We start from the raw sequence: 18,786 nt of genomic DNA, 5'->3' as shown, positions 1-18,786 counted from the left end.
AGATATATTCACAGGTTCTCACATATATTGTGCTCATATTAAAATGAACAAAAAAGCTAACATTAGCTTTTTTTAGAATTTTTTTTCCTTCCTAAGAAACTGATCGCTCTATATCCCCAAGATCATTTTATGGCATCAGAGGATCAATCTTGTCCACAAAACAAGACACAGAAAGGGCATTCACGTACCTGATAGTTTATTCCAGACTTGTTTTCTTACCAGATGCCTAATAAGGTGGGCCCTACTTTATATTTCTAAGAACCCCCCTCCACAAATTTTCCTTTAAGAATTCCTGCTAGGGTCCCAGGGCTGGAACAATAGGATCAAGAATGGAGGGTGAGAGAAAAGCAACCCCTAGCTTCACTACTACCTCCTGTTTGTTCCCCTCCTTCAATTTGTTCCATATCCCAGGCAAAAAGGGAGTTTCACCAGGCAGCACCACCAACTCTTAAAGAGCTTCTCTGGATCCCTTCTGTGTTATCCTTAGAGAAAAGTAAGGGAAACGGCATCAATCCCTTGCAAGAGACAAGACCGGTGAGAACAAGTCCTGATGCTTACGAAGAGGAGGAAATGATGTGGAGATTTTTGGCCATTTGTATGTCTTTTTTTTTTTTAAGATTTTATTTATTTGAGAGAGAGAGAGAACGAGGAGTGGGAAGGGGCAGACGGAGAGAGAGAAAGAGTGAGAAGCAGACTCCCCGCTGAGCAGGAAGCCTGATGCTGGGCTCTGTCGGGACTCGGAGATCATGACCTGAGCCAGAGGCAGACACCTAACCAACTGAGCCACCCAGGCACCCCCATTTGTATGTCTTCTTTGGAGAAATGTCTGTTCATGTCTTCTGCCCATTTCTTGATTGGATTTTTTGGGTTTTGGGTATTGAGTTTGATAAGTTCTTCATAGATCTTGGATACTAGCCCTTTATCTGATATGCCATTTGCAAATATCTTCTCCCATTCCATAGGTTGCGTTTTAGTTTTGTTGACTGTTTCCTTTGCTGTGCAGAAGCTTTTTATCTTGAGGAAGTCCCAACAATTCATTTTTGCTTTTGTTTCCCTTGCCTTTGGAGACATGTCTAGCAAGAAGTTGCTGAGGCCAAGGTCATTGCTGCCTGTATTCTCTAGAATTTTGATGGATACCTGTCTCACATTTAGGTCTTTCCTCCATTTTGAGTATATCTGTTTATGGTGTAAGAAAATGGTTCAGTTTCATTCTTCTACATGTGGCTGTCCAGTTTTCCCAGCACCATTTATTGAAGAGACTGTCCTTTTTCCATTGGATATTCTTTCCTGCTTTGTCGAAGGTTAGTTGGCATCAGGGAAATACAAATCAAAACTACAGTGAGATACTACCCCTCACCAGTCAGAATGGCTAAAATTAATAAGATGGGAAACAACAAGTGTTGGAGAGGATGTGGAGAAGGGGGAACCCTCTTATGCTGTTGGTGGGAATGAACATTGGTACAGCCACTCTGGAAAACAGTGTGGAGGTTCCTCAAATTAAAATAGAGCTACCCTATAACCCAGCAATTGCTCTACTAGGTATTTACTCCAAAGATACAAATGTAGTGACCCGAAGGGGCACCTGCACCCCAATGTCCATAACAGCAATGTCCACAATAGCCAAACTGTGGAAAGACCTGAGATATCCATTGACAGATGAATGGATAAAGATGTGGTATATATATACACAATGGAATATTACTCAGCCATCAGAAAGGATGAATACTTACCATTTACATCAACATGGATAGAACTTGAGGGTATTATGCTGAGCGAAATATGTCAGTCATAGAAAGAATTATCATATTGTTTCACTCGTGGAATATAAGAAACAGAGCAGAAGATCATAGGGAAAGTGAGGGAAAACTGAATGGGAAGTCATCAGAGAGGAAGACAAACGATGAGAGACTCTTAACTATAGGAAACAAACGGAGGGTTGCTGGAGGGGAGGTGGGTGGGGGGATGGGGTAACTGGGTGATGGGCATTAAGGAGGGCACATGATGTGATGAGCACTGGGTATTATATCCAACCGATAAATTATTGAACACTACATCTGAAACTAATGATGTACTATATTTTGGCTAATTGAATTTAAATAATAAAGAGGAGGAAATGATAGAATAGGCAGTGAGTGGGATATAGCAGAAAAAGGACAGCAGTGGTGAAAGGAACACTGCCTAACTTCATCTTTACCCTTTTGTCATAGCACTTTTTAAAAAAAATTATATAAAACAAAATTTACCAACTTAACCATTTTAAAATGTACAGTACTCTTAACTATAGACACATGGTTGTGTAACAGATCTTTAGAACTTTTTCATCTTGTAAAACTAAATCTCAGTACTCAATTGAACAACTTCCCTCTTCCCCCAACTCTCGCAACTACCATTCCACTTTCTAAGAGTTTGACTATCTCCATGTAAGTAGAATAATGGAAGATTTGTCTTTTTGTGACTGGCTTATTTCACTTAGCATAATGTGCCCAAGAATCATTAGTGTTGTCAAATAACTGCAGAATTTCCTTCTTTTTAAAGGCTGAATGTTATTCCATTCGATGTATATACCACATTTTCTTTATTCATTCATTTGTTGATGGACATTTCAGTTGTATCACATTTTGGCTATTATGAATAGTGCTGCAATGAACATGGGAGTGCTGATATCTTTGAGTACCTGCTTTCAATTCTTTTGGATATATATCAACATTGCTGGGCCATATGGTAAATCTATTTTTAATTTTTGAGGAATTTCTATAGTTTTCTGTTATAGCTGTACCAAATTACGTTTCCAACAACTGTGCACAAGAGTTTCTATTCCTTCACATCCTCACCAACACTTGTAATTTTTTTTTAATGCCAATAAATTTTATCCCTTAGTATTCCCAGAAGGAGTGCATGCCATATTATACAGGGCTTGATCAGGAGGCAGAGAAGTAAAGGGGAAAAGGAGAAAGCTTAGCCCAGAACCTGCATTATAGGTTTTCTTTTTCTTTTTTCTTTATTTCTTTTTTTTTATTATGTTAATCACCATACATTACATCATTAGTTTCCGATGTAGTGTTCCATGATTCATTGTTTGCGTATAACACCCAGTGCTCCATGCAGAACGTGCCTTCTTTAATACCCATCACCAGGCTAACCGATCCCCCCACCAACTCCCCTCTAGAACCCTCAGTTTGTTTCTCAGAAGTCCATAGTCTCTCATGGTTCATCTCCCCTTCCGATTTTACCCCCTTCAATCTTCCCTTCCTGCTATCTTCTTCTAATTTTTTTTAAAACATATAATGTATTATTTGTTTCAGAGGTACAGGTCTGTGATTCATGTGATTTTTTTTTTATAATGGTTAGCCTAATGTGTGTGAAGGGGTATCTCATTATAGTTTTGATTTGCATTTTCCTGATGGTTAGTGATGTTGAGCATTTTCTTAGTCTTTTGCCCATTTTTTAAATTGGGTGTCTTTTCATTGTTGAGTTGTAGGAGGTCTTTAGGTAGTTTCGATAGTAACCCCTTATCGGATATATGGTTTGCAAATATCTTCTCACATTCTCTAAGTGGCCTTTTTACTGTTGGTTGTTTCTTTTGCTGCGCAGCCGTTTGTCATAGCACATACTACTGCTAACGCCTTCTGGGGGCTGTAGTCCAGAGTGGCTGAGGAGGGTGGAAGGCGGAAGACGGAAGACTTTTTCTGCTTGGGCCTGGTTGGAATCAAATTTCTACTGTAGAGAGCTGGAGTGAACCACTCCCTGGTCCTCATCAGCACAGAGATAATTGATACCATTCCCTTTTGGGTCCTTGGACAGTTCCTAAGAGGTAAGCTCCGAGGAAGACCAGCCCCACCACCCCCTCCGCTGCGGACGCAGGCCACGCCCCCCGCCTTCCCCTCCCGTGTGTCAGCGCGTGGGGTGGGGCTTTCTGTGGGGCGGGGCTTGTGCAGGAGGGGCGGGGCGGAGGCGGGGCTCCCGCAGAGCGGCCGCGGGGCAGGGCGTCCACGCTTCTCTGCGGACTGCTGCAGTCCAGCAACCTCTTCTTTTGCGGCCGGGAGGCGCAGGCACCCCATTCATGGACCGGGCGGCTGTGGCGAGGATGGGGGCGGTGGCGAGCGCCAGTGTGTGCGTCCTGGTGGCGGGGGTGGCGCTGGCCCAGTACATATTCACCTTGAAGAGGAAGACAGGGCGGAAGACCAAGATCATCGAGATGGTGAGTGCAGGGCGCCTCGTGCCGGAGCGCTTGATGGGCCGCAGGGCGTTCCATCGGCCTTTACCTTCCCATGCTGGTGCCGCTGGAATGCAAAGGGTACACTGGGGACCCGTTCACCCCGCGAGCGGCAACATTGCGGGCCGGTGCCCTGGTCTGGACCGTCCATGGTGTCACCCTCTGTCTTTTGTTGTGTCTTCATTTGAAACAGAAAGACAGCAAGTAGGTGATTCGGAAACCAGGCACCAACTGCAGCAAAACCGTTTCTCAAGAAATAAACGGAACGTTCGAGGGTGGATTGCTACCTAGTTCCTGCAGCCAAACGGTTGTGACTAATCCAATTCAGACAGAGTTGTTTCTGCAACCTGGCTAGAATGAGCTAGATTATGAAAAGGTGTAACTTCTCAGTGGTTGAAAGAATGCCAATTAACCTGGTTGGCGTTCAGAATAGTTTATTTTGTATTTGAATGTTATTTCTTCTCGTCTCAAACAGCCAGGAAGTATCTTTGTGTTCGTTTTTTCCCCCAAGCCTCTTGCATAACAGTATTTTAGAAATTTATTTCCAATTTTATTGTAAGAAAGAGTGTTTCAAGAATCCTACTTAAGGTATATGATAAGCAATATTTGCTATAAAGTTGGGGATATTTTTAATTTTGTTTTCGTTTGGTTTTACTTGTTTTGGTTTAGTTTGTTTTTGTTTTTTAATTAAAATCCACTCATAAAGACTAGTTACTCGTGGAGTTGCATTCTAATGTGCCTCCTGGAATGCATAAGCTAATGTTTACTCCTGATAATGTGCTACACCCGTGAACATTTGGGGTCAAATATTTATGAAAAATAAGTTGACAGTCTACCACCACCATACTAAATAATATCATTTTAGGTTCATATACTTAGAATACTCAGCCTCAATTATGTTTTCATTGATCAAAGACACTGTCCTCTTGGTTGCTCTTGGCCCCAAGTTGAATACAGAAATACTTTCCCATAACTAATAGTAAAAGAAATGTTAACTCCCATGTGTCATAATATTCATAGGTTTTGGTTATTGCTACAATTAAGTTATTCTTAGATTATTATTTTTTTCTCCACTTCTGTGGGTATAGCTGCAAATGTTTTTATCTCAGAAATTTCATTTTGTTTACGTTGCTGTCTTGCTTAGAGAACTTTGTTGGCTTCCTTTGGCCCCAAACCAAAAATTTATAATCTGTATGTGGGGGTGAAAAAACCAACTAATTGCCATACCTTCCAGCATGTACTTAAACTGTGGATTGGCCTGTTATATGACTTTTCTAAACCAAGAGTTAAAAATCAATTCTTTAATAAAATCCCACAGTGATAACATCCTAAAAACAGTTTGTCATCTTTGTGAAAAATAATGAAAGCCCAACAGGCAGGCCAACTTTACTTATTTGTAGTATAGAAATCAGTCAATCTTTAGATATATATATGTATACATAATGTTATATTATTCAGATTGTGATATATGTGCAGTCTGCTAGTAGCTTTTAAAAGGAAAAAGATGAAAGAACTTTACGTTTTTATTTATTATTATTATTTTTTAAGATTTATTTATTTTAGAGAGTGGGGAGGGACAGAGGGAGAGAGAGTATTAAGCAGACTTCACACTGAGCATGGAGCCCAGGTTGGGGCTAGATCTCAGGACCCTGAGAGCACAACCTGAGCCAAAACCAAGAGATAGGGCTCAATCAACTGCGCCACCCAGGCACCCCGAGCTTTATGTTTTTAGCTTATAATTTTAATAGGCTGCTTCTTCAAATGGGATAAGCATTTGATTGGGAGTCTGAAGATTTGGGTTCAAATTGGTTTTATCTCTTTTAATAACCATGTGTTAGTGGTCGTGTTTTGCCCATCCCCCACCCCATCCTCCAAACCCCCACCTTGGAGAATATGTACAAACCTGTGAATGTCCAGTGGATATAGGTTAAACTGGTCACAAGTAATGGAACCAACAGTAACTCCGTAAGCAAGATGGGCCTATTCATACTGGTGAGGTAAACAAATGACTTCTGGCACTGGGTTTAGATTATGTGCTACTTTTAAAAGTTTTGAATTAAAAGACACAGAAATGTGGCTGGTGGGCTGTGCATGCTACAGGTGAAATGTACCGTGGGCAGTAAGATAAATATACAGAGGAAGACTGTCAGAAGACATGGGTTAAGATTTTTAGAACTCAGAGGCACCTGGATGGCTCAGTTGGTTGAGTGACGGACTTTTGGTTTCCTCTCCAATCATGATTTCAGGGCCTTGGGATTGGGCCCCTCAGCAGGCTCATGCTCAGTGGGGAGTCTGCTTGAGATTCTCTCCCTCTGCCCCTCACCCCCCTCACATGCTCCCCCTCTCTCAAATAAATAAATAAATCTTTTAAAAAAAAAGATGTTTAGAGTTCAGAGATAAGCCATTTTTCATAGTCAATATGATGCATTCTTAAATTTTTATTTTAGAACAATTTTAAATTAACAACATAATTAAGCAAATAAGTAGAGTCCCAACCAGTTTCTCCTATTACTAACACTTCATGTTAGTATGGTACATTTGTTGAAATTAATGAATAAATATTCATACATTTTTAAATATCCCTACTTTGTTCAGATTTCCTTTGTTTTTACCTAATGTCCTTCTCTGTCCTAGAATTCCATCCAGAATACCACATACATTTAGTCATCATGTGTCCTTATTTCATCTTGGCTGTGACAGTTTCTCAGATTTTTCTTGTTTGTTGTATCTGTGATAAAGTAAGAAATATATATTTGGTGTTTGTCCTAGGTTCTTGCCACACAGCTCCTAAAACACTTTAGAGAGTGGGGAGGGACAGAGGGAGAGAGAGTATTAAGCAGACTTCACACTTCCCAGAAGTGACTCTGGGAAGTGTTAACAGTGTCTTTTGTATGCTAATGAGGTGGACTGGTAGCTGGGGGCCCCAACATGGCTTCAAGATGGGGGTTGGGTTAGTTGCCATAAAGATCAAGGCATGATTAGAGGATTAGAACTTTCAGGATGCCCCCCCCCCCCCCCCGCTTCCTTTGGAGAAGGACTGGACTTCAAGCTGATCACCTAGTCAATAATTTATTTGAACAATCTTACCTACATAACAGACCTCCGTAAAGACTGCTAAAGGAGATTTTTCACGTTTGCGAATACCTTGAGGTGTGGATTGGGTGGTGTCTTCTAGAGAGGACATGGAAGTTCTCCACCCCTTCTTCTATATCTTGCGCTATGCTTCTCTTCCATTTGGCTGTTCTGAATTGTATTCTTTATACGAAACCTGTCATAGAATGTAAAGCACTCTCTGGAGTTCTGTGTTATTCTTGCAGATCATGGAACCTGAGGAGGGGTTTGTGGGAATCCTCAAATTTACAACTGGTCCATCTGAAGTATGGGTGACAACCTGGGGCTTATGAATGACGTTGGAGAACAGACTTGTGGACTGAGTCCTTACCTCATGGGATCAGGCACTAACTCTAGATAGTGTCAGAATTATATTGAATTATACACAAAGAGTTGGAGCATGGTTGGTATAAGTTGTGAGAAATGTGTAAAAAAAAAAAAAGTTAAATATAGAACATTCAGTAATATCTGGCTCATAGTAACTGCTTATTAAATAGTAGTTGTAATTCTATCAAAATACAGACTATCAGCCACTCTCATAGCCTACAATCATTTTTCCTTATGAACACTAGTAGGGCATAATTTTTAACCAGTGGTATTATTTTCTCTCAACTTTCTTTCACCTAAGCCTTCATTGTAAAAACTACTCTAATTATCCTCAGTTAAGGATGGCTTGCAGTTTTTGTAAACTGGACCAAAAAGATCAAGATTGCCAAACGTGTATAGAAGTTGATACACGTACAGTAGAATTTTGCACAAATGAAATTAATATTTGAGATAAATTGTATTTGGGAATGAATTTCCCCAACCTCTCTTAGATTCTTGCAAGTTTCAGGTCCTTCGTCATTGCTGTTGACCATCACTTATCACTTGCTATTCAGTTTAACTCACCATTCTAATCAAACGTGCCTGCTCAGGTAGGACTTGTTCCCTCTGTGGCCTTTTTAGTTACTCTTACTAAAAAAGATTCTGGAACAAAGCTTGAGCACTTATTGCTAGTTTCCTGCCTGACAGAGAAACCCACTCCAACACAAAATTTAGGCTTTGAAGAATGAGGTTCTGAAGGAGGGAAATGTATTGATATATATAGTCTTTCATACAATTATATTGAGTGATAATGACAACTTATGTTTTTTTACTTGGTTGATTTTTATTCATGGACATTGCTTCAATATTTTATTCTATTCAGACAGCATTTATCTACTTTCAAATTAATTTAGCAGAATATAAAAGCATTAACAATACAGAGCTTCCTTGATTTATGATGGGGTTATGTCCTTACCTATCATTAAGTAGAAAACAGGGTAATCTGTAACGCATTTCATACACCTACCAAACATCATGGCTTAGCCCAGCCTACCTTAAATGTGCTCAGAACACTTACATTGGCTTACAGTTGGGCAGAATCATCTAACAAAAAGCCTATTTTATAATGAAGTGTTGAATAATATAATTTATTGACTGTACCGAAAGTGAAAAACAGAATAGTTGTATGGTACAGAATGGGTGTCACTGTTATGGTTGTTTATTCTCGTGATTGGGTGGTTGACTGGGAGCTAAGGCCGCTGCCAGTGCCCCGCATCAGATGAGAATATTGTACTGTACATTGCTAGCCCAGGAAAAGATCAAAATTCAAAGTATAGTTTCTAGTAATTGCATATCACTTTCTCATCATCGTAAAATCAGAGAATTACAAGTCAAACCATCATAAGTTAGGACCATCTAATAAAAATGTAGGGAAATAGGAACTGTAATTTTTCCTCATAAAAGAAAAACAGTGCTTGAAACTAAATAAAGCTAAGTGTTAGTGATTAAAAAACAGCAGTGTACAAATTTAAGTACAAATGTGGCTTTTAAAGAGGAGAATTAAAAAATATATGTGGTCAACCATTAGGGCATTAGGACAGCACCAGTGAAACTCCTTTCTAGGGGCACCTGGGTGGCTCAGTCTTTAAGCATCTGCCTTCGGCTCAGGTCATGATCCCAGGGTCCTGGGATCAAGCCCCGCATCGGGCTCTCTGCTCAATGGGGAGTCTTCTTCTCCCTCTGCCACTCCCCCTGCTTGTGTTCCCTCTCTTGCTGTGTCTCTCTGTCAAATAAATAAAATCTTAAAAAAAAAAAAAGAAACTCCTTTCTATTTTCTGTATACAAGATGCAGTCACTTTTAAAAAGGAAATTATTTTAAAATAAAAACATTTTAAATGTGTGTGTATATATGTTTATACACACATACGCTGTTTGTAAGAATTTGTCTTATTCTTTCTGGACTATATTAGGAGAAAACTTGGAAGGTTTTTTAAATTTATAAATGAATGCTAGCTTTCCTGTCCTACAGTTATCGGCCACAGAACTTCTCTCCTGCTCCAAGAATCTCAGTTTCCCCCACTGTTCCTCTTTAGTCATCTTCCTTGTTAGATAGGTTAGCCAAAAGTGTGGGTTTTATTTGTTTTTATTAAATTTTGCATTTGGTTCTTCATATCTACATTGATCTCTTAGTACAGTAACTTAGATTTTCATGTTCTAGTTACAAATCCAGAAAATTTATTTAGTATCTTTTAGGACAGAAAATGTAATGCCCTTAATATATTGATAAAAAATCACCAACTTTTCCACTTATCAAAATCCCATATGTTTGTTTTTTGGATTTTATTTATTTATTTGACAGAGAGAGAGAGATAGCAAGAGCAGGAACACAAGCAGGGGGAGTGGCAGAGGGAGAAGCGGGCTTCCCGCTGAGCAGGGAGCCCAGTGCGGGGCTCAATCCCAGGACCCTGGGATCATGACGTGAGCCGAAGGCAGATGCTTAATGACTGAGCCACCCAGGCGCTCCAAAATCCCGTATGTTTAATTTGTGCTTTTGAAGTTGTTTTAGAAGGCAGGCAATATATTTTATTTTTTAACCAAGGTATTAAAAGATTGAAAACTGACTTTTAAATTTAAGGCCCATCTATGTATGTCACTCTTCTGTTTGCTGTTAAGTTGAAAATAGACCTTTCTCCGGGGAGTTTAAAAACTTAAATAAATTATGTTCTTGGAAGAAAATGGCTTCATTTAGTTCGACTGTTTAGTAAACAGAGCTGGCTGAGAAAAACAAACATTTCTAGCCTCACATATAGAACTAAAATTACAGTTTTGAAGCTAGAGAAAGATTAAAGGTCTTATTATGAAAAATGGAGTTTAACTTGATTTCTGTGATCTCTTCTAAAGATGTGATTAGTATGTGGAGTCCACATGAGGCACGGGATGTAAATAGAACACAACTTTATTTTTCTTTCTTGCTGCCCCTTTCAAATTTATTCAGTGGTGGTAATCTTTCTTGCTGTTGGTAAAAATTCTGGTAGGCCTGTTACTTTTTGCTCACTCTCAGACTGTAAAAGACAGTCTTTTTTTTTTTTTTCTTTAAGATTTTATTATTTGACACGGAGAGACACAGCAAGAGAGGGATCACAAGCAAGGGGAGTGGGAGAGGGAGAAGAAGGCTCCCGGCTGAGCAGGGAGCCTGATGTGGGACTCGATCCCAGGACCCTGGGATCATGACCTGAGTCAAAACCAAGAGTCAGACCAGCTGAGCCACCCAGGCACCCTTTTTCTTTCTAAGGTTTATTTATTTGGGGGGAGAGAGAGAACACGTGTGCGCAAGCACGTGACAGGAGGGGCAGAGGGAAAGGGAAAGAGAGTCTTAAGCAGAGTCCACGCTGAGTGAGGAGCCCTATGAGGGGCTCAAGACCCCAAGATCACAACCTGAGCCAAAACCAAGAGTCAGATGCTTAACTGACTGTGCCACCTAGGTGTCCCAAAATGAGAGTTCTTATTTGACTGGTTAGGTTTGTGCTCCCTGGGCCTGCAAGATATTTAAAGTTGACTTTCTCTCTTTCACTGTAACCCCATATTAATTTTTGGGGGCACCCCACTCTACCTCAGCCTGATTTTTTTTTTTTTTTTTTGAGTGATCCACTCCATATAGGCTCTTGCCTTTGAAGTCCCTCCCTCTCAGGTGGCTCTTGTGGGCTGGACAGAAATACGTTTCTGGCTGGTTCCCTCCTGTGTGGGAGCATTCACTCATCCCTGGCTCTTACAGACTCTAGGAGTACAGGCCATTACAACAAAGCCACTTTTTAAAAATTTCATCTTTATGGGACACCTGGGTGGCTCAGTCATTAAGCATCTGCCTTTGGCTCAGGTCATGGTCCCAGAGTCCTGGGATCGAGCCCCGCATCGGGCTCCCTGATGGGTGGGAAGCCTGCTTCTCCCTCTCCCACTCCCCCTGCTTGTGTTCCCTCTCTCACTGTGTGTCTCTCTCTGCCAAATAAATAAATAAAATCTTTAAAAAAAAATTTCCTGTTTATGGCATTATAACTGGCAAAATTCTAAAATATTTAAAGTGTACATTGTGATTGGATATGTATATACACACTGTGAAAGGATTTTCCCCATTTAGTTAATACACCCATCACCTTACATATTTATCTTTGTGTGTTTGTGAGAACACTTCAGAACATTTAAGTTCTACTCTCTGCAAACTTCAATTATACAATACAATGTTCTCAACTATAAAAAAGATGGAACACTTCATGAATTTGCATGTCATTCTTATACAGGGGTCGTGCTAATACCCTTACTGTTCCAATTTTAGTGTATGTGCTGCCGGTGGAGCATAGCAGTCCCACGGAATATGCTTTGTAGCTTGGATCAGGCCTCAGTCTTCCGCAGAAAACACATTCTCCAGGTGACCCCGTGAAAGGCCCCTCTTGCTTGGTGAGAAGGTAGCGCTCCGCCGTACCCATTCCCTCGGAGGCAGAGGGCACAGCAACAACTCTTCAGACACCCTCTTCACTCTTTTCACCCTTTTGTATTCTTTAAGTGGGTAAGGGCCCCAGTCATGAAGCCAATTCTCTCTTTTCCTTCCCTCACCTTAGTAGGATACCAATCCCTGAATTGAACTGAAACAGGAAGATTCCTTATTTAACATCTATTATGTAAGTTTAACATTCTATGAATTTTTTTTTAGATGTTAATCATTGTTATGGGCTGAACTGTGACCCCTCGAAGGTTCTTTTCAATGGACTGAGAATCAATTAAGAAATCAATTGACAACAGGAGAAAATCAAATTTAATAGCATACATATGGTAATGCACACAGACATGGAAATTCCAGAGACAGGGAAAACGAGATTTCTGTGTCATTCTGAACTAAGAAGGGAGTAGGGGTCAGGGACTTGAGAGGAAAGGAATGCAGTTCATAGGGCAGTAAGAAGAGCAGATGTTTGCCCAGCCGTACAGATGGGTCACTCAGGTAAAATGTATCTCTCCTTATTCTGGGAAAGACCCCCACTTTAGAGTTCTTCTAAGTGTTTAAAGCATGGGCAAAAGTTTCTCTTGAGCCCATAGGGTCCTGATTGCCTTCAGCTCAAAATAATCTTCATGCCAGAGTGGCCCATCTTGGGGCGGCCTGCCCTCGGCCCCTACATGCTTTTGAATGATAAGCAAGCATTCCCATCTCTTGAGTCTTGCCTGTATGTTCTGTGTCCTCCGTGGCCGGTCCAGCCCTGCCTTGCGGGCGATATGACCTCCATCTAGTATTCAAGATGGACACTGGCTTCGTTCTCACTAGACACTCCCCAACCAGTTAAAAAAAAATTTTTTTTTAAGATTTTATTTATTTATCTGAGAGAGCACACGAGGGGAGGGGCAGAAAGAGAGCGAGAGGAAAAAGCAGACTCCCTGCTGAGCAGGGAGCCCGGAACCCGGCTTGATCCCAGGACTCTGGGATCATGACCCCAGCTGAAGGCGGAGGTTTAACTTAACTGAACCACCCAGGTGCCCCATTTCTAATTTAAACACATCTCAACTTTTTATGGCTTCCTTGTAAACACCAACAATTACTCCTTATAAGCTGGTGCTGTTTTTGAAACTTGAGTGAGTTTCCTTCCTGGAGGTGACTTCTAACAAAAATTCCTTCCTTTCTTCTATTTTAAGATAACATCAGATGTTCTCCGGGTACTATACTGAGTAAGTGGAAAGCCCACTATTGAGTCTATGTTTAGAAAAGGGAGGGGGCAGGGAATCAAGATTTAAATACAACTGCTTAAGTGGCTCAATGCAATTACCAGGCTTTTAAAAATATCTCTGTATCCCAACTTTATATCAGCACTCAGATTTATGACCTTTTAGGACCTGTTTTTAATTCATTTGTTTTGTAAAGCATATTCCCCCGAACTCCTGTGGCATTTCCTGATGATTTTTCATAAAGTAGTAGTTTATACACTGTCTTGTATTGTTTACTGTTATGTGTGTTCTTTAAGGGTCTAGATTTGTACATATTTGTCTTTTATTTTTAAGATTTGATTTATTTGAGAAAGAGAGCATGTACATGGTGGGGGTGGAGGGAGTGAGGGGCAGAGGGAGAGGGAGAGCAGGGAGCCTGTTGTGGGGCTGGATCCCAGGACCCTGGGACCATGACCTGAGCCGAAGGCAGACGCTTAACCTACTGAGCCACCCACGTGCTTCCTTTGTCTTTTTATTAGTTGCACCTACGAGAGACAGAAACCCAAAATCAGTGTCTTTAATAAACAATAAACATTCTATTTTTCTAATATAAGGAGAAGTCTAAAAAGTAGGCAGTTGCTGGTATTAATTAGGGAGTACAAGGATATCAAGACAGAGGTCTTTGGAATTCTCTTGGCTTTTCTCTTGGCCACAAAATGGCTGTTGCAGTCCTTGCTAACATATCCATCTTCCAGGGAGGAAGATACTCAATTAAGTAAAGCAGAACTTTCTCCTCACGTGTATGTGGAGAGAACAGTGTCATAGAGCCACCCTAACAGTGAAGCTGAGGAATTTTTTGGCTGAGCAAATGGCCACCCTCCAACAAAATTGAGATTCTATTAGTAGGAAAGAAAGGAAGGAATTAGGTAATAAGCAATCTACCATGCTAGACCATAGTTCCTATTCCTTTTCCGTATCATTTGCCACTCAGTAAATTCATTTACTATTTTTTTTTAAAAAACCCAGTGTATTTAATATATTCATCACAAGGGCTCAACCAGAGACTTAATTTAAAAAACAGAAACAAAACAAAAATGACACCACAGCTTAAGATACAGAGTCCTAGACAGAAATGAAGAGAAAGACTATCTAAGGAGAAAATAAAAAGACAACACAAAGAGAGAGGCTGGACAGTCAGGGATCTTGGCTGGAGACCTTCTTCGAGTAGGTTTCTTGAAGATACTTAAAGGCTGTGGGGTTTTTCCAGAGCTCAGCAGCATGCGTGTTCAAAGGACTATCAGTGTTTGGTTCTCCTGGCAGGCTCTGGATGGACAGCAGGATGGTCCTGACATCATACAGGGCAGGCCACTTGTCCTTCAGGATGTCCAAGCAGATGTTTCCTTGGGTGTCCACGTTGGGGTGGTAGCAGGACGTGAGGAACTTCACCGTGGGCGCCTTGTAAGGGTAGCCACTGGGGAACTCCAGCGAGAGCTTATACCTCAGGTCTTCATAAACTGTGCCTGCTGCCCCATGGATGGTCCCCACCCATTTGAAAAGGTTGTCGGATTCAGGGAAGGCAGAGATGCCTTTGTCACCAGACATCATGAGGGTCATCAGCTCCTGCTGCAGCCTCTTGCCCGTGGGGCCCCAGGCGGCGCCCCAGCTGGGCTCGGCTCCTTTGCGGGCGGCGGCGACACTGGCGGCAGCTGGGTCGCGGTTCTGGGAGGCCATCCCGGGCGGTGCAGGGAGGGAGACAGGAACTTGGAGAGCACGACTGCAACCGCCAGTAAATTCATTTACTATTTGATCAAATAAAAGCACATATATATAATCTGGTATTACTGGTGGTCAGTTGGCTGTAGAAAAATAGAGCATTCCAACTATTACAAATCCTTGGTAATACAGCAGGACAGAATACATACTCAGAATAGCTTTGCCCTTCTGTCCACCCCAAGCATAAAGATTTATTCCTTCACACCTAAAATACCTAGGTCTTCAATAATTCTTGAGATATCACCACTGCCTTCATATATGCTAATGAGATTTAGAAACTAGTCTCACAATTATGTGTCACAACTATTAAAAATTAGAGTCCTAATGATGTGAAGTGTTGGGGTTCGGAGAGAACGGTCAAGAAAGAATCCTTGAGGGGCGCCTCGGTGGCTCAGTCAGTTAAGCAGCTGCCTTTGGCTCAGGTCATGATCTCAGGGTCCTGGGATTGAGCCCCATATCGGGCTCTCTGCTCAGCAGGGAGTCTGCTTCTCCTTCTCACTCTCCCTTTGAGCTCTCCCTCTCTGTCTCTCTCTCTTTCTCTCTCTAATAAATAAATAATTGTTTTTTAAAAAAAAGAATTCTTGAGGCATCTTCAGTGCAAAAAGGGTGGTTTTATTCAAGCACAGGGACAGAACCCATGGGCAGAAAGAACTGCACTGGGATTGTGAGGAGTAACTAATTATATATTTCAAATTGGAAGGGGGTTAGGGATAGCATAAGTTTCTAAGGAATTTGGAAGCAAGGTTTCCAGGATCTTGAGGGACTAGCTGTTGTTGGGAAAAGGTCATTTATTACTGTCTTAGTACAACCTTAGTCATGAGACCCTTCAGATGTGTATCAGTGGACCATATGCTTGGAGGATGATTGCTAACATATATCTTGGGGGGAAGGGGTAGAGATAAAAGAAGTTTCCAAAAGGATTTTCATATGTTAAGGTAGACTTACAGGATCCTGGAGGCTGGGCTAATGTCAGTCTAAGGTTGCCTTTTGCCTTTAGCAAAGAATTAACTTTGAGGTAGTTGAGTTTCTGGAGGAAGATCACCCTGCCTGTCCCAGGTACTTGTCAATGGACTGTTAAGTTATAAGGAAGCTTAATTTCTTTTTCCTTTTGCCTTTGTTCTCCACATCATTAACAGTACTTCTACAATGAATGAATGTAAATGTTGGGAGACAGATCTCAAGGAAAGGCTATGTGAAATTCAAAGGAATAGGAGATTACATTGGGTAATGTTGGATGGCTGTGGTGTTTGAAGGATAACAATCATGACTGGTCAGTCTAAATAAAATATATTGTAAAATAAGGGGAATATATTAAACTCTTAACATTGGCAAAGAATATGTTCAAGGTCATCTTGAATCCCCAGATTTGCAAATATGGAGATATTTATACCAGGCGTATGACTTTGTCTTTGCAAATCACATTTGTCATGTTTCCAATGTATTATCCTCACTCAACTTTAATCACATTTTCACCTTCAACAAGTGTGAGCTCTTATCTAGTGAGCTGTTTTTATGTTAGCCAGAATACTTCCTGAAACAGCTGGAGTTTTTACAAATTTTTTTTAAGCTTTTGGTTGTGAATTCATTTACACAACAGATGGAGCCACCCCTGAATCAGATGCTATAATATTTTTTGTTTATTTGTTTTTAAGTAAGCTCTAGGCCCAACGTGGGGCTTGAATTCAAGACCCTGAGATCAAGAGTAGCATGCTCTACCGACTGAGCCAGCCAGGGACCCGATAATATTTTTAATTTATCCAGAAAATCTCTTTTCTAGGTAAAAATCATCATATCCTTAGATCCTTTTACTTTAAGCCCTCCAGGTGATTCCAATAAATGCTAAAGTTTGAGAACCATAGAAGTAAAGAATTGAAATTCTTGCCCCCAGCAAAATTACAAAGTTTACAAAATGTATTTTAAAAAACCCAGTTTAATTGCTCACAAATAGGCAAAACTGGGGACTGCCAAACACTGTGTGTGGAGAGAGAAATCCAACAGAGTCAACAAAAGTGCCCATTTTTACGGAGGCGGTATATACATCGTTTAAATAAATTGTAGTGCATTGGTTACACTGTGGTGCATTTGTATAATAAAACATTGTGCAGCTTTAAAAACAAGAAAGTAGAGGCACCTGGGTGGCTCAGTCAGTTAAATGTCTGATTTCAGCTCAGATCATGATTGATCTGATTGATGTAGGAAAGACAGCAGGGTTCCAAGCTGACGGCCAAGAAAGAATTCTTGAGGCGTCTTTGGTGCAAAAAGGTGGTTTTATTAAAGCATGGGGACAGAACCTGTTGGGGAGAAAGAGCGGCACCAGGGTCATGAGGAGCGGCCCATTATATACTTCCAGGTTGGGAGGTGGGTAGGGGTAGCGTAAGTCTCTAAGGAATTTTGGAAGCAAGGTTTCCAGGACCTTGAGGGGCTAGCTATTGTTGGGAAAAGGTCATTTATTACTGTCTAATAAAACCTGAGTCATGAGATCCTTCGGATATATATCGATAGGTCATATGCTTGGGGGATGATTGCCAACATGTATCTTGGGAGACAGAGATAAAGGAAGTTTCCAAAGGAATTTTTATATGTTAAAGTAGACTTACAGGGTCCTGGGGGTTGGGCTAAGATTGCCTTTGCCCTTTACAAGGTATTAACATCGAGGCAGCTGAGTCCCTAGAGGAATGTCACTTTGCCTGTTTTAAGGACTTGTCAATGGGCTGTAGGTTATAAGGAAATTTAATAATTTTTCTTCTGCCTTTGTTTCCCATGTCAGTGATCGCAGGGTCCTGGGATTGAGCGCTGCCTCAGTCTCTCCACTAAGTGGGAAGTCCGCTTGTCCCTCTCTCTCTGCCCTTCCCCCTGCTCGTGCTCACATGTGTGCTCTCATGTGTGCTCTCTCTCTCTCAAATAAATAAATCTTTTATAAATAAATACATACATACAAGAAAGTAAATCTGAGTTAACATTTTAAAAAGTTCAAAAGATAGTAACTAGGGGGAAAAAGCATGTTGTAAAACAGTTGTGGCTCCAAGCGAGGTACACATGTATGTGCTCTTATATCATTGGAAATTCTTGAAAAACTGCACAAGAAGTTGTTTGTAGTTGCTCCTACAACTACAAATGATAGAACTTGAAAGGATGAGACTGAGGAAGGAGACTTGTACTTTTTCATCCTTTAATGTTCCGCACTGTTCGAAATAGCATGAACATGTATATTTTTTAAAAAAACGGTTAATTGAAAGGAACATTTTTAAAGTGTTGGGACCACATTGTAGAAATGTTTGTATTATCAGTAGTGAGGTGTTTGTAATTAACTTGCTGAAGAGTCTTTGCGAGTGTTATATTCATTTTCAAAAAGTGATAAGATCTAGGGCGCCTGGGTGGCTCAGTTGGTTGGGCAACAGCCTTCGGCTCAGGTCATGATCCTGGAGTTCCGGGATCGAGTCGCACATCGGGCTCCCTGCTCAGCAGGGAGCGTGCTTCTCCCTCTGACCCTACCCCCTCTCATGTGCTCTCTCTCCATTCTCTCTCAAATAAATAAATAAAATTTTTTTAAAAAGTGGTAAGATCTAGAATGCATTTTAATTGCTTAATCTGGTAGCTGAAGTACACTAAATTAGCATAACTAGAATCAAGAGGCAAGGAGTATGAGGAAAAAATAATTTTCCATCTACCTTTATAAGGTCTGTGCTGGGGACCCTATAGCCAAA

At 40.9% G+C, this 18,786-nt stretch overlaps 1 protein-coding gene, 1 non-coding gene and 1 pseudogene across 3 annotated transcripts in view; 1 reads left to right on the top strand and 2 right to left on the bottom strand.

Annotated features, from left to right (window-relative positions):
- Positions 1-3,963: 3,963 nt before the first annotated feature.
- The window catches only part of NT5C3A (5'-nucleotidase, cytosolic IIIA), a 49,343-nt gene continuing 34,520 nt past the window's right edge, over positions 3,964-18,786 (top strand). The window contains exon 1 of one of the 2 annotated variants that reach the window (XM_028092260.2): positions 3,964-4,198. In XM_028092260.2, the coding sequence (XP_027948061.1) occupies positions 4,061-4,198 (138 nt within the window). In that variant the 5' untranslated portion in view covers positions 3,964-4,060. The remainder of the gene's footprint in view (positions 4,199-18,786) is intronic. The other variant, XM_028092263.2, reaches the window with a different exon arrangement.
- On the bottom strand, positions 11,878-11,980 carry LOC114200229 (U6 spliceosomal RNA). The gene has a single exon (XR_003607424.1). It is a non-coding gene; the product is annotated as a U6 spliceosomal RNA (small nuclear RNA).
- LOC114200214 (ubiquitin-conjugating enzyme E2 C pseudogene) lies at positions 14,360-15,074 on the bottom strand (annotated as a pseudogene).

This window comes from Eumetopias jubatus, unplaced genomic scaffold (genome assembly GCF_037043125.1).
Source record: "Eumetopias jubatus isolate StellerSeaLion01/CBP00866 unplaced genomic scaffold, mEumJub1_p1.0 scaffold_14, whole genome shotgun sequence".
In the NCBI taxonomy this organism is placed as follows: domain Eukaryota; kingdom Metazoa; phylum Chordata; class Mammalia; order Carnivora; family Otariidae; genus Eumetopias; species Eumetopias jubatus.
The sequence above is the reverse complement of the archived record's forward strand: the minus strand, read 5'-3'. Positions and strand labels throughout refer to the sequence as shown.